General features: G+C 47.2%; 1 protein-coding gene across 4 annotated transcripts in view; it reads right to left on the bottom strand.

Moving 5' to 3' along the window:
- The window catches only part of camk2a (calcium/calmodulin-dependent protein kinase II alpha), an 84,874-nt gene that overhangs the window by 34,108 nt on the left and 23,252 nt on the right, over window positions 1-27,514 (bottom strand). For all 4 annotated transcript variants that reach the window (XM_076986862.1, XM_076986863.1, XM_076986864.1 and 1 more), the window contains exons 3-7: window positions 23,645-23,704; window positions 8,366-8,420; window positions 7,053-7,118; window positions 4,898-4,970; window positions 679-781 (exon numbers count right to left, since the gene is read on the bottom strand). In XM_076986862.1, the coding sequence (XP_076842977.1) occupies window positions 679-781; window positions 4,898-4,970; window positions 7,053-7,118; window positions 8,366-8,420; window positions 23,645-23,704 (357 nt within the window). The remainder of the gene's footprint in view (window positions 1-678; window positions 782-4,897; window positions 4,971-7,052; window positions 7,119-8,365; window positions 8,421-23,644; window positions 23,705-27,514) is intronic.

The following is a 27,514-nucleotide window of genomic DNA, read 5'->3' as shown; positions in this document are numbered from 1 at the left end:
AGTAGTGAACACCACTGTGTAGGAGTCTTTACCAAATCACCTAAATCTACACTATAGTAGTGAACACCACTGTGTAAGAGTGTTCACCAAACCACCTAAATCAACACTATAGTAGTGAACACCACTGTGAAAGAGTCTTTACTAAGCCACCTAAATACACTATAGTAGTGAACACCACTATGTAGGAGTCTTTACAAAACCACCTAAATCTACACTATAGTAGTGAACTATAGTAGTGAACTATATTAGTGAACAGCGCTGTGTAGGAGTCTTTACCAAACCACCTAAATCTACACTATAGTAGTGAACTATAGTAGTGAACAACGCTGTGTAGGAGTCTTTACCAAACCCCCTAAATCTACACTGTAGTAGTGAACTATAGTAGTGAACAGCACTGTGTAGGAGTCTTTACCAAACCACGTAAATCTACACTATAATAGTGAATTATAGTAGTGAACAGCGCTGTGTAGGAGTCTTTACCAAACCACCTAAATCTACACTATAGTAGTGAACTATAGTAGTTAACAGCGCTGTGTAGGAGTCTTTACCAAACCACCTAAATCTACACTATAATAGTGAACTATAGTGAACAGCGCTGTGTAGGAGTCTTTACCAAACCACCTAAATCTACACTATAATAGTGAACTATAGTGAACAGCGCTGTGTAGGAGTCTTTACCAAACCACGCCTGCTGCTCTCCTTCCACCTCGATCGCCAGGCCAAAGTCTGCCAGCTTCACTGCTGCTCCTTTAGACTTGGAAGCCAAAAGCAGATTCTCTGGCTAGAAGAAACACACACACACACACACACACACACACACACACACACACACACACACACACACACACACAGAATGGTTGTGTAAATTGCAATGTGAAATATAAACCTAAGAAAATCTTGCTCAGGCTGGTTCCCCCGGCTGTGGGCATGCAGTGTGTGGGTGGTGCGTACGCCTACACCTCCTGCTCCCCTCTCCGCCCTTTCCTGTGCTCTCTTCAGCCCACACCAATCACATGTGAGCTGTTATTCCAACCTCCCGCCCACAGCAGTGTGAAGTACTGTTGTCCATTCATACACACTAATGTCTCGGCTTTGCTCGACATGAATGAATGTCAGTCTGGTTCTAATTTCAATATTTGCCGTTAATATTTGCTGCAAAAATGTCTCACTTGTATCACATACACATATATTGTAATGTGTTGCTGTTCATAAATACAATAGGCTACAACAATTTTCTTAGCTTGTGCTAACCTGTAGTTACCTGTGTGCTGTGTGGCCAGTCTCATTCAAACAGCTGAGACCTTCAGCACCATAAATAGACCAGTGCAGGGGAGTTTTGGATGAGGGCAGTAGTGCTCCCTCTGTAGTGTTCCCTTAGTAGTGCTCCCATTGTAGAGCTCCCTCTGTAGTGCTGCTTTAGTAGTGTTCCCTCTATAGTGCCCCCTCTGTAGTTTTCTGTCTGCTGTGCCCCCTCTGCAGTGTCCCCTCTGTAGTGTCCACTCTGCAGTGCCCACTCTGCAGTGTTCCCCTCTGCAGTGTTCCCCTCTGCAGTGTTCCCCTCTGCAGTGCCCCCTCTGCAGTGTTCCCCTCTGCAGTGCCCCCTCTGTAGTGCCCCTCTCTGCAGTGTCCCCTCTGCAGTGTCCCCTCTGCAGTGCGCCCTCTGCAGTGCCCCCTCTGCAGTGTCCCCTCTGCAGTGTCCCCTCTGCAGTGTCCCCTCTGCAGTGTTCCCTCTGCAGTGCCCCCTCTGCAATGTCCCCTCTGTAGTGTTCCCTCTATAGTGTCCCCTCTGTAGTGTCCCCTCTGTAGTGTGCCCTCTGCAGTGCCCCTCTGCAGTGTTCCCTCTGCAGTGTTCCCTCTGCAGTGCCCCCTCTGTAGTGTCCCCTCTGCAGTGTTCCCTCTGCAGTGTTCCCTCTGCAGTGTCCCCTCTGTAGTGTCCCCTCTGTAGTGTGCCCTCTGCAGTGCCCCTCTGCAGTGTTCCCTCTGCAGTGTTCCCTCTGCAGTGCCCCCTCTGTAGTGTCCCCTCTGCAGTGTTCCCTCTGCAGTGTTCCCTCTGCAGTGTCCCCTCTGTAGTGTCCCCTCTGTAGTGTCCCTTCTGCAGTGTCCCCTCTGCAGTGTGCCCTCTGCAGTGTGCCCTCTGCAGTGTGCCCTCTGCAGTGTCCCCTCTGCAGTGTTCCCTCTGTAGTGCTCTGTCTGTGCTCCTTCAGTGTTCATAGTACAGATGTGTGGGTGTTAGACTCTACTGCCCGTGTTCCAGCCTCCTGCGTCTCTGTGGACCAACGTGTATTCAGAGATAATGGCAGATAGTTTTCCATCCCACATGCTGCTAATTACGTCACATTTCACAGCCAGACTGAGCATTCACATCGTCTACTGAAGAGGCTCCATTTTGTGAAATGGTGTGACAAAGGAGCCTCGGCAACAGTGAATCACCGAGTGGTTTGGTGAAGTGGACTGTGAGGTGAAAATCTCTCAGGAATGCTGTAGTGTACAATGATTACTGCTGTGACCAAGGGGCTTGGTTTACTGCAGGATAAACACCAGTCTATTGGAATAATTGGTGTTATGGTAGCATGAGACTCATAGTTCCCTGTTATGGAGTCAACTGGTTTGCCATTGGGAAGCTAACAAATAAGCTGCTCCTCTCATAAATCAGGTGTAATCTAAATATTTCTTTGGCTGTTCATTCTGACCTACCAAACACTGTCTCATTAACAGCTGTACTTACTGTAATTAAAAAGGCCTTCAACTTTGTGCCGTCAAATCAGTGGCCTCTAGTGGACAAACCACAAATGACACTTCACTGGTAGCTGCGTGACCAGTGGTACTGGAGTCTCCGTACATACTGAATGGTGAAGTTGTTCTTCTTTCTCAAAGTAGCCATGTGCTATCAGGACATAAATCTGGTGTGTTTCACACCGCTGGACTCCGGGGACCTTCATTACACATTATTGTTCCTTAAAGTACATCATTATATACTAAACGCTGTATAGTCTAACAAAAACAAACATATTTTCAGAAGCGACAGAAGAGTCTATAAAGACTTTAGCTGGACTGTAGACTGGGCAGGTGTGTGGCATCAGCTGGACTGGGGTAAACTGAGCAGGTGTGTGGTGACTGGTGTAAACTGGGCAGGTGTGTGGTGACTGGTGTAAACTGGGCAGGTGTGTGGTGACTGGGGTAAACTGGACAGGTGTTTCGTCAGTTGGACTGGGGTAAACTGGACAGGTGTGTGGTGTTAAACTGGGCAGGTGTGTGGTGTTAGACTGGGCAGGTGTGTGGTGTTAGACTGGGCAGGTGTGTGTTGACTGGGGAAAACTGGGCAGGTGTGTGGTGTAAACTGGGCAGGTGTGTGGTGACTGGGGTAAACTGGGCAGGTGTGTGGTGGTAAACTGGACAGGTGTGTGGTGTAAACTGGGCAGGTGTGGCATCAGCACTCACAGCTTCACCTCCTGTGTCACTCATTCAAACTTCTCTGGAGATGCATCAGTCATCTACAAACATTTCCACTGCTTTAAAGTGATCACAGTGATTTTGGTGCATCTCAAAATCAGTGCGAATGCCATTGGCCTCCGTGACACATATAGAACAAAAATCTCCATATTCATAATCAGTGTTGGGAACGTTACTTTAAAAAAGTAATTAGTTATAGTTACTCACTACTTGCTCAAAAAAGTAACTGAGTTAGTAACTGAATTACTCTATAATAAAAGTAACTCGTTACCAGGGAAAGTAACTATTTGCGTTACAGTGAAAAAAAAGTTATATGCCGATGAATAAGGATTTTTTTTTGAAAAAGCAGTTTTCACAGTCAGTTGAAATGAGTAGATCAGAAAGGAGTTTAACTTTTGATATTTATTGCACATCAACAGACCAGTGCAGGATAAAATCCTTTAAAATCCCAAATCTTTGTAAAAAAAAAAAAAAGCTAAAGTAAACAGTTACACTATATAAAGTGCATTTACATCGATCAAATTAAATTCAATTATCTCAACCTGAGACAACTGGTTTGTTCACAACAGAGTAAACTTAACAATAAAACCTCTATCCTTAATTAAATAAATCAAATACCCAGTCTGGTAGACATTCAGGAACTTCAAGTATTTTCTTAAATAATGTTTATATCGCCACCTTGAAAATGCACATTTTTTTTCGGCTTGCTCCCAACTCGCCATTTCACTGGCGTGCTTCAGCGCGCGTGTAAAAACACTGGCTCTGATTGGCTACCATAACGCTGCCTTAGCCAATCGCTTACTGACTTGTTAAGTTAAACAGGTGTTACACCGAGAACTGTGACCTATCGAGATCTGTTACTCCTCACTAGCCTGGGCAGCGGTCCGCTCGGATTACTGTTAGTATATCAATATATAGTAACGCACCGCTTTTAATGACCAGTAACGTCAACGGCGTTGTAAGGACAAGAAAAGTAATTAATTATATTATCCCGTTACTGACAAAATGACGCCGTTACCTAACGCCGTTCGCAACACTGTTCATAATAGCACTATACTTAGAGTTTGCTTTTAATGAGGAGATCTATACACTTTTAAACTACATCAGGCGTGCCCATTACGTCGATAAGGAAGTGTCGGCCGATCGCAAAGAAATGTGCGTAGATCGCGTGACATTAAAAAGTAATGGATGAATTGCCCATCTGCACTGATCTTTCTGACTTGGTCATCTTATAAGTAGCCCGCAAGCTGAAAACTGTGGGCACCCCTGAACTACATTATATCAAACCAAAAATAAAGTCTTCTTTTTTTATCCTGAATGTTCAACACAAAGATCATGAACTTGGGTTTAAAACAATAGTAAGATTAAATTGGTGAATATTTCTGTTTTTTATATCCTGATTCCAGACCCATGAGATGTGTAGTCATACAGGTGTCTGCAGACTCACCTTTAGGTCTCTGTGAACGACACCCATCTGGTGACAGTGGAGCACGGCCTCCAGGATCTGCTGGATACAGTGACTGCAGAAAGAGGTACAGGAAACACTCACCAGCAATGTCCAGGCTAGGGGTAGGGGGTAGGGGTTAGGGGTTAGGGATAGGGATAGGGGTAGTGGTAGGGTTAGGGGTAAGGGTAGGGGTAGAGGTAGGGGTAGAGGTAGGGGTAGGGGTAGTGGTAGGGGTAGGGGTTAGGGGTAGAGGTAGGGGTTAGGGATAGGGGTAGGGGTTAGGGGTAGATGTAGGAGTAGGGGTAGTGGTAGAGGTAGGGGTTGGGGTAGAGGTAGGGGTTAGGGATAGGGGTTAGGGGCAGGGGTTAGGGGTTAGGATTAGGGATAGGGGTAGGGGTTAGGGCTAGGGGTAGGGCTAGGGGTTAGGATTAGGGGTAGGGGTTAGGGGTTAGGATTAGGGATAGGGGTAGGGGTTAGGGCTAGGGGTACGAGTAGAGGTTAGGGTTAGGGGTTAAGGGTAGGGGTTAGGGGTTAGGGGCAGGGGTTAGGGGTTAGGCATAGGGGATAGGGCTAGGGATTAGGGGTAGGGCTAAGGGTAGAGGTAGGGGTAGGGCTAGGGGTAGAGGTAGGGGTTAGGGATGGGGTAGGGGTTAGGGGCAGGGGTAGGGCTAGGGGTTAGGATTAGGGGTTAGGGGTAGGGGTAGGGGTAGGGGTAGGAGTAGGGGTTAGGCATAGGGGATAGGGCTAGGGATTAGGGGTAGGGCTAAGGGTAGAGGTAGGGGTAGGGCTAGGGGTAGAGGTAGGGGTTAGGGATGGGGTAGGGGTTAGGGGCAGGGGTAGGGGTAGGGCTAGGGGTTAGGATTAGGGGTTAGGGTTAGGGCTAGGGGCCACACGAGGAACTGGACGGTTTTAGAGAGCCACACTAATATACTTAACTTGGTTCTGCAGTATACACACTGTATCTTAATATAATGAACACTGAATGAAGCATTGATGATACAATGAGCAGGACAGAACCCTAGCATTAATTGAGTGAAGGTGCATGAACTGTCTGGTTTACAAACAAAATCAAAACAGATGCCTTCAAAATAAAAAGTAGTGTAGTTTGGGTTAGGGTTAGGGGTTAGGGTTAGAGGTTAGAGGTTGGGATTAGGGTTAGGGCCGGTCAGAGGGCTGGATGTGGCCCGTAAGCCCTACAATGCCCAGGGCTAACACTAACCCAAACCTAAACCTAATCCTAAACCTAACCCTAGATGTATTTTGTGTCTAATGTGTCTAATCATCCACCCTGTGCATCATTCCTCTGGTCAAGTCCAAGTGGTACTAATTAACCTGGCCAGGGTTAGGGTTGGAAGGGAACCTAGGGCTACCGTGGAAGGTGGAGCAGCTCTTCTAACCTGATTGGTTCATCACTATGTCTGTCAGAAGAAATAATGGCTTTCATTGGTTTATTTTGAAACCCTGTCAGGCTATTCCAACCAATCAATGGCCTGATACACACTGCAGCTGTTATCCATTTATTTACTGATTAATTGGATATGATGATAAATGACTACAATTAAAAATGTATTACACAGAGACACAGGATGTACAAATATGTTTATGGTTAGAAAAGTTAGATTTAATAACGGACTGGATGATTGTATCACACTGGCATGTATGTTATCCTTTCATTGTAGGGAAATGGTGAAAAATAACTTGAAAAAATATTACCAAATGTAAAAAATATTTAATATATTTTATGCTAACTGCAAAATAATGATGAGATAACCCATTTGGTTGGAGACTACTGAGCCATTAGGGATGTGTTGGTGGGTTTATTGGGAGGAACACAAAAACAATGAAGAGCAGAGACAGTAGAACCAGAACCAGAACCTGCACAGCCAAACGCTGACTGCCACCTTCATGTGTGTGCATGCATGTCAGTGTGTGTGTTTGCACACTCATGTGTGTGTGTGTGTGTGTGTGTGTGTGTGCGCGTGTGTGTGTGCATGTGTGCGTGTGTTTGTGTGCATGTGTGTGTATGTGTATGTGTATGGATGTGAGTGAGTGTGTGTGCATGTGTGTGTATGTGTATGGATGTAAGTGTGTGTGTGTGTGTGTGTGTGTGTGTGTGTGTGTGTGTGTGTGTGTGTGTGTGTGTGTATACTCTTACCTAGCATCAGCCTCACTGTAATATTCTCTGGCAACAATGTCCTCAAACAGCTCTCCTCCTGTCACTCTGCACACATACGTGATTCAACTCAACTCAAGCTTTATTTATTTCACACATATGTGACTCCACACATATGTGACTCCACACATACGTGACTCCACACATACGTGACTCCACACATGCGTGACTCCACACATGCGTGACTCCACACATATGTGACTCCACACATGCGTGACTCCACACATGCGTGACTCCACACATGCGTGACTCCACACATACGTGACTCCACACATACGTGACTCCACACATGCGTGACTCCACACATGCGTGACTCCACTGATCTGCAGTAGCACTGGGGTAGCTGACATCACTGCAAACCAAAAACACAAATACACTTTTCCCATGCACACACACACACACACACACACACACACACACACACACACACACACACACACACACACACACACACACACAAATACATACTTTCCCCAAACATGCCCCCATCCCCCCAACACACACACACACACCTATACCCCACCCCGCACATGCCCCATACAGACACACACACACCTGCGCCCCACATATGCCCCATGCAGACACACACACACATTCACATAACTCCAAACCACTCACACCCTATACACTCAGCATGCACACACACACACACACACATAGATCACACACACCCTAAACACACATATACATGCACACCACAAATGCCCATTACACACACACACACACACACACACACACTCACACACTCACACACTCACACCCCATACACACCCCATAAACAAACACACACATACCCCACACATGCCCTACACACACAAACACACACACACACACACACACACACACACACTGGCCTGCACCTGTAAGCAGAATTCTGGGCATATGAGCTAGGGTTAGGGTTAGGGTTAGGGTTAGGGTTAGGGTTAGGGTTAGTTCCACAAGTGCCACTGACAAAGAGACCAGAGGCCACAGACAGACATGTGTGGGAGGGTTTGTGGTTAGAGAGAGAGGCATCTCATCCTTACAGTTACACACTCTTCTTAAGTTCTTAAGGTCATCACATCATGGCCAAAGTGAAAACCATAAACCCTGTAGCTGCGTCAGGCCACACACTCATACACAACCACAATCACTGCCACAACTTTACTGATCATACTGATCTTACTATGGACACATTTTCTTAAACATCTTGTCATTTTAACTGTCCATAATTATGTATGTAAGAAAGGAAGAAAAAAGTAAGAAAGAACAGGATTTAATTAAGACGTTAATTCTCCCAAAGCAAAAATACTTACAAGTCAAAGATCAGATAATGGTGCCCCTCCTCTGAGATGCTGTCATGGAGTCGTACTATGGAGAGAGATGTTTGTGGTAAGTGGTTATGATACACTGAAGCTCAGATTTCTTGCTCATATTGATGTCAGTGCCTGCTGTATGACCTAGTAAGAGCCAGGAGTGTCTCACGCACAGATGTCCAGGAGACTCACACACAGACGTCCAGGAGACTCTCACGCACACAGACGTCCAGGAGTCTCACACACAGGATGCATGTATGCTCTCAGAGCAGAGAGGCCACATGGATGAGGCTGTGTGTGAGTGTGTCTATAAGTGTATGTATGCATGTGTGTGCGTGGGTGTGAGCACGCGTGCGTGTGTGTGCGTGTGTGTGTAGGTGTGAGTGTGTGTGTGTGGGTGTGAGCATGTGTGTGTATGTTTGTGTGTGCGTGTGTGTGCGTGTGTGTGTGTGTGGGTGCTATAGCTACAGAACAGAAGAGGACAGCTGCTATTGGATAACTTCACCTGACAACACCAGTGCATAGCAACAATTGCATAAGCTGTGAAAATCAGAAGAAAGGCGTCTAGTGCACTTTGTCTTTTTATGTAATAAATCGGATATATAAATATTTGACTTCCTCTTTATATTCCATGGATGCTGCTGTGTCCAGGTTAAATGTGCAGCTGCAACCCAGACGTCCTGCTGACCCAAACCCAGAAGATCTCCAGGTCCTTCACTGTTGTGGAAGGACGGCTGGACATTTGCGATGCATGAAACACAGGAAACACTGTGAGTGGGAGTTTTCCTCAGGAATCAGTGAGTGTTCCCCAGGCAACAGAAATATACATACAAGTCACACACATACCACCCACTGCATTACACAGATCTGTATGTTATCTGTGTGTCTTAGAAACATGCAGATACAGACTGAACCCAGTACAGCTGCTCAGCTTCACCGTGACCAGGAACTCTCACTCTACATCTCTCTGCTATGACCATAATCATTTCTGGTGCAGATATTTGTAGCATAAAGCACATCATTTGCAGAATAGATAAGTGTAGTGTAAAGAATTTACAGTGCGTTTCTAGTGTAGCTATGTGTAAAGAACTCCCAGTGTACATTTCCAGTGTAGCTACATGTGAAGAACTCCCAGTGTACATTTCCAGTGTAGGAGATGTAACAAAGAGCTGTATGGCATTCTCACCGTGATAACTCTCACCTGGGTAAGACTTCTTAGCCCCAGAGAGGAAACATGTCACTTACTTAACAATTCTAAATTCAAGAGGCTCTGAGAACCCTCACATGTGACTCTCAGCATGCAGGTCAGAGATCTTTGTCCAATCTACAATGTCATCAGAGCTGTTTATGCAGCCATACTCAGTCTGAAGAGCAGATGAGGAGTAGCTGTTCTGACCAGTGTTTCCTGCAGGTGCTCTGAGCAAGAAGGAAGAGAGACCGTCACCGAGCTGTTCAGCGTGGGGGAAGAGTTTTGGGTTTTGGCGGGTTGACAAACACACGCCCCCGTTCGGCGGTGAAGAAGGCTGCTTCTCCACGAATGTGCCAGGAAACAAATATATTCAGAACTCTTTCACTCATGAGACTGAATGCTATCACTGTGAGATAATGATGTCATCAGGGATCATATAAGAGGAGGGACATTTCTGCTAGATCCACCAAAGATGGAGATCTATTGGAGATTAACAGAGAGAGACAGTGATGGGAGATCTACAGTAGGAGAGAGACAGTGGAGGGAGATCTACAGTAGGAGAGAGACAGTGGAGGGAGATCTACAGCAGGAGAGAGACAGTGGAGGGAGATCTACAGTAGGAGAGAGACAGTGATGGGAGATCTATAGCAGGAGAGAGACAGTGGAGGGAGATCTACAGTAGGAGAGAGACAGTGGAGGGAGATCTACAGCAGGAGAGAGACAGTGGAGGGAGATCTACAGTAGGAGAGAGACAGTGGTGGGAGATCTACAGTAGGAGAGAGACAGTGGAGGGAGATCTACAGTAGGAGAGAGACAGTGGAGGGAGATCTACAGTAGGAGAGAGACAGTGGAGGGAGATCTACAGTAGGAGAGAGACAGTGGAGGGAGATCTACAGCAGGAGAGAGACAGTGGAGGGAGATCTATAGTAGGAGAGAGACAGTGGAGGGAGATCTACAGCAGGAGAGAGACAGTGGAGGGAGATCTACAGTAGGAGAGAAACAGTGGAGGGAGATCTACAGCAGGAGAGAGACAGTGGAGGGAGATCTACAGTAGGAGAGAGACAGTGGTGGGAGATCTATAGCAGGAGACAGTGGTGGGTGATCTACAGTAGGAGAGAGATCTACAGCAGGAGAGAGACAGTGGTGGGAGATCTACAGTAGGAGAGAGACAGTGGAGGGAGATCTACAGCAGGAGACAGACAGTGGTGGGAGATCTACAGTAGGAGAGAGACAGTGATGGGAGATCTACAGTAGGAGAGAGACAGTGGTGGGAGAGCTACAGTAGGAGAGAGATCTACAGTAGGAGAGAGACAGTGGAGGGAGATCTACAGCAGGAGAGGGACAGTGGTGGGAGATCTACAGTTGGAGAGAGACAATGATGGGAGATCTACAGCAGGAGAGAGACAGTGATGGGAGATCTACAGCAGGAGAGAGACAGTGGAGGGAGATCTACAGCAGGAGAGAGACAGTGGTGGGAGATCTACAGTAGGAGAGAGACAGTGGAGGGAGATCTACAGTAGGAGAGAGACAGTGGAGGGAGATCGACAGCAGGAGAGAGACAGTGGAGGGAGATCTACAGCAGGAGAGAGACAGTGGAGGGAGATCTACAGTAGGAGAGAGACAGTGGAGGGAGATCTACAGCAGGAGAGAGACAGTGGAGGGAGATCTATAGTAGGAGAGAGACAGTGGAGGGAGATCTACAGCAGGAGAGAGACAATGGAGATCTACAGCAGGAGAGAGACAGTGGAGGGAGATCTACAGTAGGAGAGAGACAGTGGTGGGAGATCTACAGTAGGAGAGAGAGTGGAGAGAGATCTACAGTAGGAGAGAGACAGTGGAGGGAGATCTACAGCAGGAGAGAGACAGTGGAGGGAGATCTACAGTAGGAGAGAGACAGTGGAGGGAGATCTACAGTAGGAGAGAGACAGTGGAGGGAGATCTACAGCAGGAGAGAGACAGTGGTGGGAGATCTACAGTAGGAGAGAGACAGTGGAGGGAGATCTACAGCAGGAGAGAGACAGTGGAGGGAGATCTACAGTAGGAGAGAGACAGTGGAGGGAGATCTACAGCAGGAGAGAGACAGTGGAGGGAGATCTATAGTAGGAGAGAGACAGTGGAGGGAGATCTACAGCAGGAGAGAGACAATGGAGGGAGATCTACAGCAGGAGAGAGACAGTGGAGGGAGATCTACAGTAGGAGAGAGACAGTGGTGGGAGATCTACAGTAGGAGAGAGAGTGGAGAGAGATCTACAGCAGGAGACAGTGGTGGGAGATCTACAGTAGGAGAGAGACAGTGGAGAGAGATCTACAGTAGGAGAGAGACAGTGGTGGGAGATCTACAGCAGGAGAGAGACAGTGGTGGGAGATCTACAGTAGGAGAGAGACAGTGGAGGGCGATCTACAGCAGGAGAGAGACAGTGGTGGGAGATCTACAGTAGGAGAGAGACAGTGATGGGAGATCTACAGTAGGAGAGAGACAGTGGTGGGAGAGCTACAGTAGGAGAGAGATCTACAGCAGGAGAGAGACAGTGATTGGAGATCTACAGTAGGAGAGAGACAGTGGAGGGAGATCTACAGTAGGAGAGAGACAGTGGAGGGAGATCTACAGCAGGAGAGAGACAGTGGAGGGAGATCTACAGTAGGAGAGAGACAGTGGAGGGAGATCTACAGTAGGAGAGAGACAGTGGAGGGAGATCTACAGTAGGAGAGAGACAGTGGAGGGAGATCTACAGTAGGAGAGAGACAGTGGAGGGAGATCTACAGCAGGAGAGAGACAGTGGAGGGAGATCTACAGTAGGAGAGAGACAGTGATGGGAGATCTATAGCAGGAGAGAGACAGTGGAGGGAGATCTACAGTAGAAGAGAGACAGTGGAGGGAGATCTACAGCAGGAGAGAGACAGTGGTGGGAGATCTATAGCAGGAGAGAGACAGTGGTGGGTGATCTACAGCAGGAGAGAGACAGTGGAGGGAGATCTACAGTAGGAGAGAGACAGTGGAGGGAGATCTACAGCAGGAGAGAGACAGTGGAGGGAGATCTACAGTAGAAGAGAGACATTGGAGGGACATCTACAGTAGGAGAGACAGTGGAGGGAGATCTACAGTAGGAGAGAGACAGTGGAGGGAGATCTACAGTAGGAGAGAGACAGTGGAGGGAGATCTACAGTAGGAGAGAGACAGTGGAGGGAGATCTACAGCAGGAGAGAGACAGTGGAGGGAGATCTACAGTAGGAGAGAGACAGTGGAGGGAGATCTACAGTAGGAGAGAGACAGTGGAGGGAGATCTACAGTAGGAGAGAGACAGTGGAGGGAGATCTACAGTAGGAGAGAGACAGTGGAGGGAGATCTACAGCAGGAGAGAGACAGTGGAGGGAGATCTACAATAGGAGAGAGACAGTGATGGGAGATCTATAGCAGGAGAGAGACAGTGGAGGGAGATCTACAGTAGAAGAGAGACAGTGGAGGGAGATCTACAGCAGGAGAGAGACAGTGGTGGGAGATCTATAGCAGGAGAGAGACAGTGGTGGGTGATCTACAGCAGGAGAGAGACAGTGGAGGGAGATCTACAGTAGGAGAGAGACAGTGGAGGGAGATCTACAGCAGGAGAGAGACAGTGGAGGGAGATCTACAGTAGGAGAGAGACAGTGGAGGGACATCTACAGTAGGAGAGAGACAGTGGAGGGAGATCTACAGTAGGAGAGAGACAGTGGAGGCAGATCTACAGCAGGAGAGAGACAGTGGAGGGAGATCTATAGTAGGAGAGAGACAGTGGAGAGAGATCTACAGCAGGAGAGAGACAGTGGAGGGAGATCTACAGTAGGAGAGAAACAGTGGAGGGAGATCTACAGCAGGAGAGAGACAGTGGAGGGATATCTACAGTAGGAGAGAGACAGTGGTGGGAGATCTATAGCAGGAAAGAGACAGTGGTGGGTGATCTACAGTAGGAGAGAGATCTACAGCAGGAGAGAGACAGTGGTGGGAGATCTACAGTAGGAGAGAGACAGTGGAGGGAGATCTACAGCAGGAGACAGACAGTGGTGGGAGATCTACAGTAGGAGAGAGACAGTGATGGGAGGTCTACAGTAGGAGAGAGACAGTGGTGGGAGAGCTACAGTAGGAGAGAGATCTACAGTAGGAGAGAGACAGTGGAGGGAGATCTACAGCAGGAGAGGGACAGTGGTGGGAGATCTACAGTTGGAGAGAGACAGTGGAGGGAGATCGACAGCAGGAGAGAGACAGTGGAGGGAGATCTACAGCAGGAGAGAGAGAGTGGAGGGAGATCTACAGTAGGAGAGAGACAGTGGAGGGAGATCTACAGCAGGAGAGAGACAGTGGAGGGAGATCTATAGTAGGAGAGAGACAGTGGAGGGAGATCTACAGCAGGAGAGAGACATTGGAGGGAGATCTACAGCAGGAGAGAGACAGTGGAGGGAGATCTACAGCAGGAGAGAGACAGTGGTGGGAGATCTACAGTAGGAGAGAGACAGTGGAGGGAGATCTACAGCAGGAGAGAGACAGTGGAGGGAGATCTACAGCAGGAGAGACAGTGGAGGGAAATCTACAGCAGGAGAGAGACAGTGGAGGGAGATCTACAGCAGGAGAGAGACAGTGGAGGGAGATCTACAGCAGGAGAGAGACAGTGGAGGGAGATCTACAGCAGGAGAGACAGTGGTGGGAGATCTACAGTAGGAGAGAGACAGTGGAGGGAGATCTACAGTAGGAGAGAGACAGTGGTGGGAGATCTACCGCAGGAGAGAGACAGTGGTGGGAGATCTACAGTAGGAGAGAAAGAGTGGTGGGAGATCTACAGTAGGAGAGAGACAGTGGAGGGAGATCTACAGCAGGAGAGAGACAGTGGAGGGAGATCTACAGCAGGAGAGAGACAGTGGAGGGAGATCTACAGTAGGAGAGAGATCTACAGCAGGAGAGAGACAGTGGTGGGAGATCTACAGTAGGAGAGAGACAGTGGAGGGAGATCTACAGCAGGAGAGAGACAGTGGTGGGAGATCTACAGTAGGAGAGAGACAGTGATGGGAGATCTACAGTAGGAGAGAGACAGTGGTGGGAGAGCTACAGTAGGAGAGAGATCTACAGCAGGAGAGAGACAGTGGTGGGAGATCTACAGTAGGAGAGAGAGTGGAGAGAGATCTACAGTAGGAGAGAGACAGTGGTGGGAGATTTACAGTAGGAGAGAGACAGTGGAGGGAGATCTACAGCAGGAGAGAGACAGTGGTGGGAGATCTACAGTAGGAGAGAGACAGTGGAGGGAGATCTACAGCAGGAGAGAGACAGTGGAGGGAGATCTACAGCAGGAGAGAGACAGTGGAGGGAGATCTACAGCAGGAGAGACAGTGGAGGGAAATCTACAGCAGGAGAGAGACAGTGGAGGGAGATCTACAGCAGGAGAAAGACAGTGGAGGGAGATCTACAGCAGGAGAGAGACAGTGGAGGGAGATCTACAGCAGGAGAGAGACAGTGGTGGGAGATCTACAGCAGGAGAGAGACAATGGAGGGAGATCTACAGCAGGAGAGAGACAGTGGAGGGAGATCTACAGTAGGAGAGAGACAGTGGTGGGAGATCTACAGCAGGAGAGAGACAGTGGTGGGAGATCTACAGCAGGAGAGAGACAATGGAGGGAGATCTACAGCAGGAGAGAGACAGTGGAGGGAGATCTACAGTAGGAGAGAGACAGTGGTGGGAGATCTACAGTAGGAGAGAGAGTGGAGAGAGATCTACAGTAGGAGAAAGACAGTGGTGGGAGATCAACAGCAGGAGAGACAGTGGTGGGAGATCTACAGCAGGAGAGAGACAGTGGTGGGAGATCTACAGTAGGAGAGAGACAGTGGAGGGAGATCTACATTAGGAGAGAGACAGTGGTGGGAGATCTACAGTAGGAGAGAGAGTGGAGAGAGATCTACAGCAGGAGAGAGACAGTGGTGGGAGATCTACAGTAGGAGAGAGACAGTGGTGGGAGATCTACAGTAGGAGAGAGAGTGGAGAGAGATCTACAGCAGGAGAGAGACAGTGGTGGGAGATCTATAGTAGGAGAGAGACATTGGAGGGAGATCTACAGCAGGAGAGAGACAGTGGAGGGAGATCTATCGTAGGAGAGAGACATTGGAGGGAGATCTACAGCAGGAGAGAGACAGTGGTGGGAGATCTACAGCAGGAGAGAGACAGTGGAGGGAGATCTACAGCAGGAGAGAGACAGTGGAGGGAGATCTATAGTAGGAGAGAGACATTGGAGGGAGATCTACAGCAGGAGAGAGACAGTGGAGGGAGATCTATAGTAGGAGAGAGACATTGGAGGGAGATCTACAGCAGGAGAGAGACAGTGGTGGGAGATCTACAGCAGGAGAGAGACAATGGAGGGAGATCTACAGCAGGAGAGAGACAGTGGTGGGAGATCTACAGTAGGAGAGAGACAGTGGTGGGAGATCTACAGTAGGAGAGAGAGTGGAGAGAGATCTACAGCAGGAGAGAGACAGTGGTGGGAGATCTACAGTAGGAGAGAGACAGTGGAGGGAGATCTACAGCAGGAGAGAGACAGTGGTGGGAGATCTACAGTAGGAGAGAGACAGTGGAGGGAGATCTACAGTAGGAGAGAGACAGTGATGGGAGATCTACAGTAGGAGAGAGACAGTGGTGGGAGAGCTACAGTAGGAGAGAGATCTACAGCAGGAGAGAGACAGTGATTGGAGATCTACAGTAGGAGAGAGACAGTGGAGGGAGATCTACAGTAGGAGAGAGACAGTGGAGGGAGATCTACAGCAGGAGAGAGACAGTGGAGGGAGATCTACAGTAGGAGAGAGACAGTGGAGGGAGATCTACAGTAGGAGAGAGACAGTGGAGGGAGATCTACAGTAGGAGAGAGACAGTGGAGGGAGATCTACAGTAGGAGAGAGACAGTGGAGGGAGATCTACAGCAGGAGAGAGACAGTGGAGGGAGATCTACAGTAGGAGAGAGACAGTGATGGGAGATCTATAGCAGGAGAGAGACAGTGGAGGGAGATCTACAGTAGAAGAGAGACAGTGGAGGGAGATCTACAGCAGGAGAGAGACAGTGGTGGGAGATCTATAGCAGGAGAGAGACAGTGGTGGGTGATCTACAGCAGGAGAGAGACAGTGGAGGGAGATCTACAGTAGGAGAGAGACAGTGGAGGGAGATCTACAGCAGGAGAGAGACAGTGGAGGGAGATCTACAGTAGAAGAGAGACATTGGAGGGACATCTACAGTAGGAGAGACAGTGGAGGGAGATCTACAGTAGGAGAGAGACAGTGGAGGGAGATCTACAGTAGGAGAGAGACAGTGGAGGGAGATCTACAGTAGGAGAGAGACAGTGGAGGGAGATCTACAGCAGGAGAGAGACAGTGGAGGGAGATCTACAGTAGGAGAGAGACAGTGGAGGGAGATCTACAGTAGGAGAGAGACAGTGGAGGGAGATCTACAGTAGGAGAGAGACAGTGGAGGGAGATCTACAGTAGGAGAGAGACAGTGGAGGGAGATCTACAGCAGGAGAGAGACAGTGGAGGGAGATCTACAATAGGAGAGAGACAGTGATGGGAGATCTATAGCAGGAGAGAGACAGTGGAGGGAGATCTACAGTAGAAGAGAGACAGTGGAGGGAGATCTACAGCAGGAGAGAGACAGTGGTGGGAGATCTATAGCAGGAGAGAGACAGTGGTGGGTGATCTACAGCAGGAGAGAGACAGTGGAGGGAGATCTACAGTAGGAGAGAGACAGTGGAGGGAGATCTACAGCAGGAGAGAGACAGTGGAGGGAGATCTACAGTAGGAGAGAGACAGTGGAGGGACATCTACAGTAGGAGAGAGACAGTGGAGGGAGATCTACAGTAGGAGAGAGACAGTGGAGGCAGATCTACAGCAGGAGAGAGACAGTGGAGGGAGATCTATAGTAGGAGAGAGACAGTGGAGAGAGATCTACAGCAGGAGAGAGACAGTGGAGGGAGATCTACAGTAGGAGAGAAACAGTGGAGGGAGATCTACAGCAGGAGAGAGACAGTGGAGGGATATCTACAGTAGGAGAGAGACAGTGGTGGGAGATCTATAGCAGGAAAGAGACAGTGGTGGGTGATCTACAGTAGGAGAGAGATCTACAGCAGGAGAGAGACAGTGGTGGGAGATCTACAGTAGGAGAGAGACAGTGGAGGGAGATCTACAGCAGGAGACAGACAGTGGTGGGAGATCTACAGTAGGAGAGAGACAGTGATGGGAGGTCTACAGTAGGAGAGAGACAGTGGTGGGAGAGCTACAGTAGGAGAGAGATCTACAGTAGGAGAGAGACAGTGGAGGGAGATCTACAGCAGGAGAGGGACAGTGGTGGGAGATCTACAGTTGGAGAGAGACAGTGGAGGGAGATCGACAGCAGGAGAGAGACAGTGGAGGGAGATCTACAGCAGGAGAGAGAGAGTGGAGGGAGATCTACAGTAGGAGAGAGACAGTGGAGGGAGATCTACAGCAGGAGAGAGACAGTGGAGGGAGATCTATAGTAGGAGAGAGACAGTGGAGGGAGATCTACAGCAGGAGAGAGACATTGGAGGGAGATCTACAGCAGGAGAGAGACAGTGGAGGGAGATCTACAGCAGGAGAGAGACAGTGGTGGGAGATCTACAGTAGGAGAGAGACAGTGGAGGGAGATCTACAGCAGGAGAGAGACAGTGGAGGGAGATCTACAGCAGGAGAGACAGTGGAGGGAAATCTACAGCAGGAGAGAGACAGTGGAGGGAGATCTACAGCAGGAGAGAGACAGTGGAGGGAGATCTACAGCAGGAGAGAGACAGTGGAGGGAGATCTACAGCAGGAGAGACAGTGGTGGGAGATCTACAGTAGGAGAGAGACAGTGGAGGGAGATCTACAGTAGGAGAGAGACAGTGGTGGGAGATCTACAGCAGGAGAGAGACAGTGGTGGGAGATCTACAGTAGGAGAGAAAGAGTGGTGGGAGATCTACAGTAGGAGAGAGACAGTGGAGGGAGATCTACAGCAGGAGAGAGACAGTGGAGGGAGATCTACAGCAGGAGAGAGACAGTGGAGGGAGATCTACAGTAGGAGAGAGATCTACAGCAGGAGAGAGACAGTGGTGGGAGATCTACAGTAGGAGAGAGACAGTGGAGGGAGATCTACAGCAGGAGAGAGACAGTGGTGGGAGATCTACAGTAGGAGAGAGACAGTGATGGGAGATCTACAGTAGGAGAGAGACAGTGGTGGGAGAGCTACAGTAGGAGAGAGATCTACAGCAGGAGAGAGACAGTGGTGGGAGATCTACAGTAGGAGAGAGAGTGGAGAGAGATCTACAGTAGGAGAGAGACAGTGGTGGGAGATTTACAGTAGGAGAGAGACAGTGGAGGGAGATCTACAGCAGGAGAGAGACAGTGGTGGGAGATCTACAGTAGGAGAGAGACAGTGGAGGGAGATCTACAGCAGGAGAGAGACAGTGGAGGGAGATCTACAGCAGGAGAGAGACAGTGGAGGGAGATCTACAGCAGGAGAGACAGTGGAGGGAAATCTACAGCAGGAGAGAGACAGTGGAGGGAGATCTACAGCAGGAGAAAGACAGTGGAGGGAGATCTACAGCAGGAGAGAGACAGTGGAGGGAGATCTACAGCAGGAGAGAGACAGTGGTGGGAGATCTACAGCAGGAGAGAGACAATGGAGGGAGATCTACAGCAGGAGAGAGACAGTGGAGGGAGATCTACAGTAGGAGAGAGACAGTGGTGGGAGATCTACAGCAGGAGAGAGACAGTGGTGGGAGATCTACAGCAGGAGAGAGACAATGGAGGGAGATCTACAGCAGGAGAGAGACAGTGGAGGGAGATCTACAGTAGGAGAGAGACAGTGGTGGGAGATCTACAGTAGGAGAGAGAGTGGAGAGAGATCTACAGTAGGAGAAAGACAGTGGTGGGAGATCAACAGCAGGAGAGACAGTGGTGGGAGATCTACAGCAGGAGAGAGACAGTGGTGGGAGATCTACAGTAGGAGAGAGACAGTGGAGGGAGATCTACATTAGGAGAGAGACAGTGGTGGGAGATCTACAGTAGGAGAGAGAGTGGAGAGAGATCTACAGCAGGAGAGAGACAGTGGTGGGAGATCTACAGTAGGAGAGAGACAGTGGTGGGAGATCTACAGTAGGAGAGAGAGTGGAGAGAGATCTACAGCAGGAGAGAGACAGTGGTGGGAGATCTATAGTAGGAGAGAGACATTGGAGGGAGATCTACAGCAGGAGAGAGACAGTGGAGGGAGATCTATCGTAGGAGAGAGACATTGGAGGGAGATCTACAGCAGGAGAGAGACAGTGGTGGGAGATCTACAGCAGGAGAGAGACAGTGGAGGGAGATCTACAGCAGGAGAGAGACAGTGGAGGGAGATCTATAGTAGGAGAGAGACATTGGAGGGAGATCTACAGCAGGAGAGAGACAGTGGAGGGAGATCTATAGTAGGAGAGAGACATTGGAGGGAGATCTACAGCAGGAGAGAGACAGTGGTGGGAGATCTACAGCAGGAGAGAGACAATGGAGGGAGATCTACAGCAGGAGAGAGACAGTGGTGGGAGATCTACAGTAGGAGAGAGACAGTGGTGGGAGATCTACAGTAGGAGAGAGAGTGGAGAGAGATCTACAGCAGGAGAGAGACAGTGGTGGGAGATCTACAGTAGGAGAGAGACAGTGGAGGGAGATCTACAGCAGGAGAGAGACAGTGGTGGGAGATCTACAGTAGGAGAGAGACAGTGGAGGGAGATCTATAGTAGGAGAGAGAGTGGAGAGAGATCTACAGGAGAGGAAAAGCTCTGCTACATCTCCTACTTGGACCAGAGTCTTGAGACTGACTGTAGCCTGAGTTCCTGAGAGGTTTCCACCCTGTCCAACTTCACTGGGATACATAATACACATATTATGAAGCTTAATCTGAATGTGAAAAGATTAACGTTTGTTTTTAGCCCTGTTTTAACAACACCAGGGAAGTGTAGTTCTACCACAGAAACCCTCCACACACTTCTGTGTTCTTGGCTAATTTCCCCTAGAGGACTTTTAGTGGCATCAGCAATGCAACCTTCCTGCTTTAAATAACAGACATAATGGGTATGAGGCACCTCTGGGGTCAGAGGGCAAATGAAACCAGCGTCATTAGTGTTTTCCACACACTCACATAAGATGCTTGGTGGTGGTGTGTGTGTGTGTGTGTGTGTGTTCTGTGCTGCATCTTCTTCTCTAACCTTAACACTAACACTAACCTTAACACAAACACTAACCTTAACACAAACACCAACACTAACACAAACCCCAACACTAACATTAAAACATGAACCCTAACACTAACACAAACTTTAACACTAACACTAACCTTAACACAAACACTAACACTAACTTTAACACAAACACTAACACAAACCCTAACCTAACATGAACCTAACCCTAACACTAACCCTACTTTAACCCTAACGCTAAATGAACCATAATACCAACATGAACCCTAACACCAACACTAATTCTAACACTAACTCTCTTCTGCTGTCCTGCATGGATGAGAGTAGCCTACATCTCTGAGATTTATATTGCAGACAGTCTTGTCATTGCTAGTGAGGCAAATGCATTATTAAAGAAGTGAGAGTCTGGGACCAGCTCCTCAGTCTCCTAATCATCAAATTACACAGCCTGCTTCTAAACACACACACACACACACACACACACACACACACACACACACACACACACACACACACACACACACACAATCTCCACAATCTCCTAATCATCAAATTACACAGTCTGCTTCTGAACACACACACACACACACACACACTCCTAATCATCAAATTACACAGCCTGCTTCTGAACACACATATACACAAACACACACACACATACACACACAGTCTCCTAATCATCAAATTACACAGCCTGCTTCTGAAGCGACTCTCTGAGCACACACACTCACACTCAGTGCGCATACACTCAGCACACACTTTGAACGCACACACTTCTCACTTCATACACATACTCAGCTCACACACACTCCCAACTTACACACAATCTTGGCTTACACACACTCTTGGCTCTCACACACTTTCAGCTTACACACACTTTCAATGCACAGACACTTTCAGCTCACACACACTCGTCTCACACACACCCGCGACTCAGCGCACAGAGGAATTCTGGCGTGTACACAAAGACAGTTGTAGTCTGTCTAAACGAGCAGGTTACAGCTTACACAAATAATGAAGTGGCACTCGCAATGGCCAATCCACAGTGGTGTATGTTCATGGCAGCTTCAGCTGGTCTAATTCTGACACTCTCTAATTCTCTCTCTCTCTCTCTCTCTCTCTCTCTCTCTCTCTCTCTCTCTCTCCAACCAATAGTGCAAGTCTGATTCTGACTCTCTCTCTCTCTCTCTCTCTCTCTCTCTCTCTCTCTCTATCTCTCTCTATCTCTCTCCCTCATCAACCAATAGTGCAAGTCTGATTCTGACTCTCTCTCTCTAACCCTAAACCTAACCCTAACCCTCTGCTTCTGAGTGTATAAAGTTTAAAATGTTCAGTAGATTCATTGGATGTTGAGGCTAAGTATGAGTTAACAGAGATGTTACCATGATGCTGTCATACAACAGAATACTGGACATTGTGATTCATCAAACTGGAGAGACAGATGGTGGACAACACAAGCTGGGACACCTCAGTATGTCCTGTTTACTGGAGGAGGAGATATCAGTAAATAACCATCACAAGCACTGCATGAATCTATGCAGCTTTATTAAGTGTGTTAGCTTTGTGAGCTAGTGCCATGAGTTGACATCAGTGTCATTTACTGTAATTCCTGCACTAAACCTGCAATTGATATATATTTATAAAAATAATAGAATAACTAATGAATAATCTTTATAAAGGTGAGTCTAAACCAGGCACTTCTAGTATAGAGTGTAAATGTAAAAAGGAAATTGCAGAAAGTCTTAAATATAGATATACTCTATATATGTAGAAATATAGATATACTCTATATATGTAGAAATATAGATACTCTATATATGTAGATATACAGATATACTTGACGCAGTTGGCTCCACCCTCCGTGTCAATCATGTTTGCGTTTCATTTATTCGTTGTGGTATGTTTTGTTAACGCCCCTTGTTATTCCTTCCAGCCGTGTCTTGTTAGGTTTTCATCAGTACTGGTATTTATATCCCTTGTTTTGTGTATGACTGTGGTTCATTACGTCGCTCTATTCCTGGTTGTATGCGTTATTCTATCACTCAGTACGCTTCTTGGTTTTGGCGTCATTTGGTTTATTCTCTGATATCTTTCTAGTTTTCTGCATTTTGGTTAGTTTAGTTATGAGTCTATATGTGTAGTCTGCTCATTTAGGTTGTATGGTTTCATGTTCTTTGCCTGTGTACTGTATATGTAACACCTGTGGCGACAGGGAGTGATAGGGTTAGGGGTTAGGGTTAGGGGATAGGGGATAGGGCAGACACAAATGCTGAGAAGAGCGAGATTTATTAAAGGGAAGAGTCCAAAATCAGGGTCGTATAGGCAGGCTTGGGTCAAATCCATAAGGGAATCAGAACACGAAACAAAACCACCACGTAACGGCATACTGAACACAAAGACACAAACCGTAATATACCACTGAAAATCACACGAACACGAAAGTACACGGGACAGTAAGAGAAACAACGTTCAGCAACACAAAAGAGAGCAAACAAGAGCGAACGAGCAACACATGATTACGATAACCAGAGCGCCGGCTTACATAACAGAAGGAGGGACTACGAATGACAGAACCACATGAATACATAAACAAAACATACATGATTGACAGCTGGGGGAGGGGCTAACCAGGAAACTCTGTATATGTAGAAAGATATACATTAGATAGTCAACAGTGTTGTCATCAATATTTTTTTCACTGATTGTTGCACAGTAAAACCCACATTTAGCCCTTAAAAGTGAAGAATTAACTACTGCATAACAGTGTAATCTGGATAAAGCACTCTATATTTGTATAATAAGGCTAAGGTGTCTGGAGTGTTATATGTGGCAGGGTGCTGTGCAGAGATCACAGTAGTCCTGCTGAACTCACCAATGTTGGGATGCTTTAGAAGACGACAGATCCTCGCTTCTCTGTCCAGCTTCTGATGGTCTGAAATACACACACACACACACACACACACACACACACACACACACACACACACACACACACACACACAGTTACTATACATAGGCAGTTACCAGAATGGAACCTGGACCAGTGAAATACAGTTTGAGTTTTTGTTTGTACAAAACAAAAGATGTTCAGTCATACAATACAAAGCATGAAAACAATAACAGTATATATATATATAACATAACAATATAATAATAAGTATCAGAACCACATACATTCCTCCATAGCAGTGTATAGTGAATCAGTAACACATACATGTGTCCATAACCCTAACAGTCAATCATGCCCTACCCTAACCCTAACCTTCAAATCATGCCCTACCTAACCCTAAACCTAACCCTAACAGTCAAATCATGCCCTACCCTAACCCTAACCTAACCCTAACAGTCATGATATATAATTTAACATAGATATGATAAATTTAATTTATCATCTGAAAATTAGAAATAAGAGACTTGAAAGTCTGTTGAGAGAACAGTCGTATTTACAAGCATCCACTACCTCTGCAAACACACTGATGTTTGTACTGAACACAGACCACTGTCCTCACCTCTGAGTTACTATTAGTTTAAACTCTTTTAAAGTTACATGCAGGTCATTAAAAATGAGTGAGATCTCCATAAAAGTCTAGAATACATCTCATAAACACACACACACACACACACACACACACACACACACACACACACACACACACACACACACACACACACACACACACACACACACACACACACACACACACACACACACACACACACACACACACACACACCTGGTGCATACCAGAATCATAAAACAGTCATCAGCGGAATAGCAGATCCCGTATACCCATTGTAACTCCATTCCAAAGGGGCTGACATTAAAGTGAAATGACATGATACAACACACATACATTTGCAAATAAATGTAATTTCTGTAATGTCTCTGTCTCTCAATCAGGCAGCTATTAAATAACTGTTAGATGACCACCTTGCTGGTAGGTGGGAAACTGTCCAAACATCTCTGGGGATCATTCACAATGTTTCTCTTACTGACATGCTGTTTACTTACTGGAGTGACCATAGCAACTGTTATTATTAATCTCATCCTTAACATCAAGAAGAAAATTAAGTAGAGGTTATTATCTAACTCACTGTGCCATGCTAGCATTTATCCAGATGAGAGAGACATTGGGAATCTAAACACAGCTATGTGCCTTTATAGTTCATGTGACGTTTACCGGACAGCGAAACACAGCTATGTGCTTGTCTCTGGAGTTTCCTCACATTTCCTCACTGCTGTGTTAAATTAGGCCAGTTTGCACCTAAGGCACTGTTCCTGGAACAACCTGTACACTGGTCAGTGTGTGTGTGTGTGTGTGTGTGTGTGTGTGTGTGTGTGTGTGTGTGTGTGTGTGTGTGTGTTACCAGGGTTAGGTTTGAAGTAAAAGATATTCGCTCTGCTGTACACTAAAGCATTTTTGAATCCTGTTAAAGAGACAAAGTATGAATTCCTCCTCCACAAACCAAACACCTCCGCATATTAAACACCTTTAATTTGTGCAGTTTTGCTGCACAAATTGTGTTTTATCATTTTTCACTTTCTTAGAGAGAGAAAGAGTGAGAGAGAGAGAGAGAGAGAGAGAGAGAGAGAGAGAGAGAGAGGGCGACAGAGAGAGACAGAGAGAGCTGTGATTAGGTTTTGTGGAGGCGTTATTAAGTCGAGAGGGAATCGTTAGCCGGATTCTTTTCTTTTTCTGCTGTTGAACAGCCTGCCATGTGTATAATGTAAGTATAGTGTAATCAGTACTGAGACTGTCTTCCACAATATCAGCACCTCCTCCCAGACCCACAACCAGTGACATGGGGTGAACTTTGGAAAAGCTGTTGCTAGGCAACACTGCAGAATACACCAGGAATAGAATTTTAAAATATATAGACAGAAAAAAGCCTGCAGAGAAAGAAAAGATCAGATCAAACAGAGTTTGTTCTCCACTGGAATATTTCTAACAAATTGGATTAATAGTGATGATGGAAAATCACAAGGCTTGCAGTGGCCACAAAGGAACTGTAACAGTATAGATGATCAGAACCAATACTGCGCTCAGCTGAAACCTTCCAAACAGAAAAGATTTAGTGTTACAACAGATGGGCTGGGACATGCTGCTTGTGTACGGGGCAGTAGAACCCCATTACTGTGTGTACAGGGCAGTAGAACATCATTACTGTGTGTACGGGGCAGTAGAACATCATTACTGTGTGTACGGGGCAGTAGAACATCATTACTGTGTGTACGGGGCAGTAGAACACCATTACTGTGTGTATGGGGCAGTAGAACATCATTACTGTGTGTACGGGGCTGTAGAACATCATTACTGTGTGTACGGGGCAGTAGAACATCATTACTGTGTGTACGGAGCAGTAGAACACCATTACTGTGTGTACGGGGCAGTAGAACATCATTACTGTGTGTACGGGGTATTAGAACATCATTACTGTGTGTACGGGGCAGTAGAACACCATTACTGTGTGTACGGGGTATTAGAACATCATTACTGTGTGTACGGGGCAGTAGAACATCATTACTGTGTGTACGGGGTATTAGAACATCATTACTGTGTGTACGGGGCAGTATAACACCATTACTGTGTGTACAGGGCAGTAGAACATCATTACTGTGTGTACGGGGTATTAGAACATCATTACTGTGTGTACGGGGTATTAGAACATCATTACTGTGTGTACGGGGCAGTATAACACCATTACTGTGTGTACGGGGCAGTAGAACACCATTACTGTGTGTACGGGGCAGTAGAACATCATTACTGTGTGTACGGGGCTGTCGAACATCATTACTGTGTGTATGGGGTATTAGAACATCATTGCTGTGTGTATGGGGCAGTAGAACATCATTACTGTGTGTACGGGGTAGTAGAACACCATTACTGTGTGTACGGGGCTATAGAACACCATTACTGTGTGTACAGGGCAGTAGAACATCATTACTGTGTGTATGGGGCAGTAGAACACCGTTACTATGTGTATGGGGTATTAGAACATCATTACTGTGTGTACGGGGTATTAAAACATCATTACTGTGTGTACGGGGCAGTATAACACCATTACTGTGTGTACGGGGCAGTAGAACATCATTACTGTGTGTACGGGGCAGTATAACACCATTACTGTGTGTACGGTGCAGTAGAACACCATTACTGTGTGTACGGGGCAGTAGAACATCATTACTGTGTGTACGGGGCTGTCGAACATCATTACTGTGTGTATGGGGTATTAGAACATCATTACTGTGTGTATGGGGCAGTAGAAAATCATTACTGTGTGTACGGGGTAGTAGAACACCATTACTGTGTGTACGGGGCTATAGAACACCATTACTGTGTGTACAGGGCAGTAGAACATCATTACTGTGTGTATGGGGCAGTAGAACACCGTTACTATGTGTATGGGGTATTAGAGCATCATTACTGTGTGTATGGGGTATTAGAACATCATTACTGTGTGTTCGGGGCAGTAGAACACCATTACTGTGTGTACGGGGCAATAGAACACCATTACTGTGTGTACGGGGCAGTAGAACATCATTACTGTGTGTATTGGGTATTAGAACATCATTACTGTGTGTACGGGGCAGAACAGCCTCCTATTGTGTGTATGGGACTGTAGAACACTGCCACTGTGGATACAGGACTGTAGAACATCACTGCTGTGGGTACGGGGCAGTAGAACATCACTGCTGTGGGTACGGGGCAAAATACAGTATGGGTAGGTTCTGAAGTCACTA

This window comes from Brachyhypopomus gauderio, unplaced genomic scaffold (assembly GCF_052324685.1).
Source record: "Brachyhypopomus gauderio isolate BG-103 unplaced genomic scaffold, BGAUD_0.2 sc50, whole genome shotgun sequence".
NCBI classification, from domain to species: Eukaryota; Metazoa; Chordata; class Actinopteri; order Gymnotiformes; family Hypopomidae; genus Brachyhypopomus; species Brachyhypopomus gauderio.
Note: the sequence above shows the minus strand (reverse complement) of the source record. Positions and strands in the feature narration are given on the sequence as shown.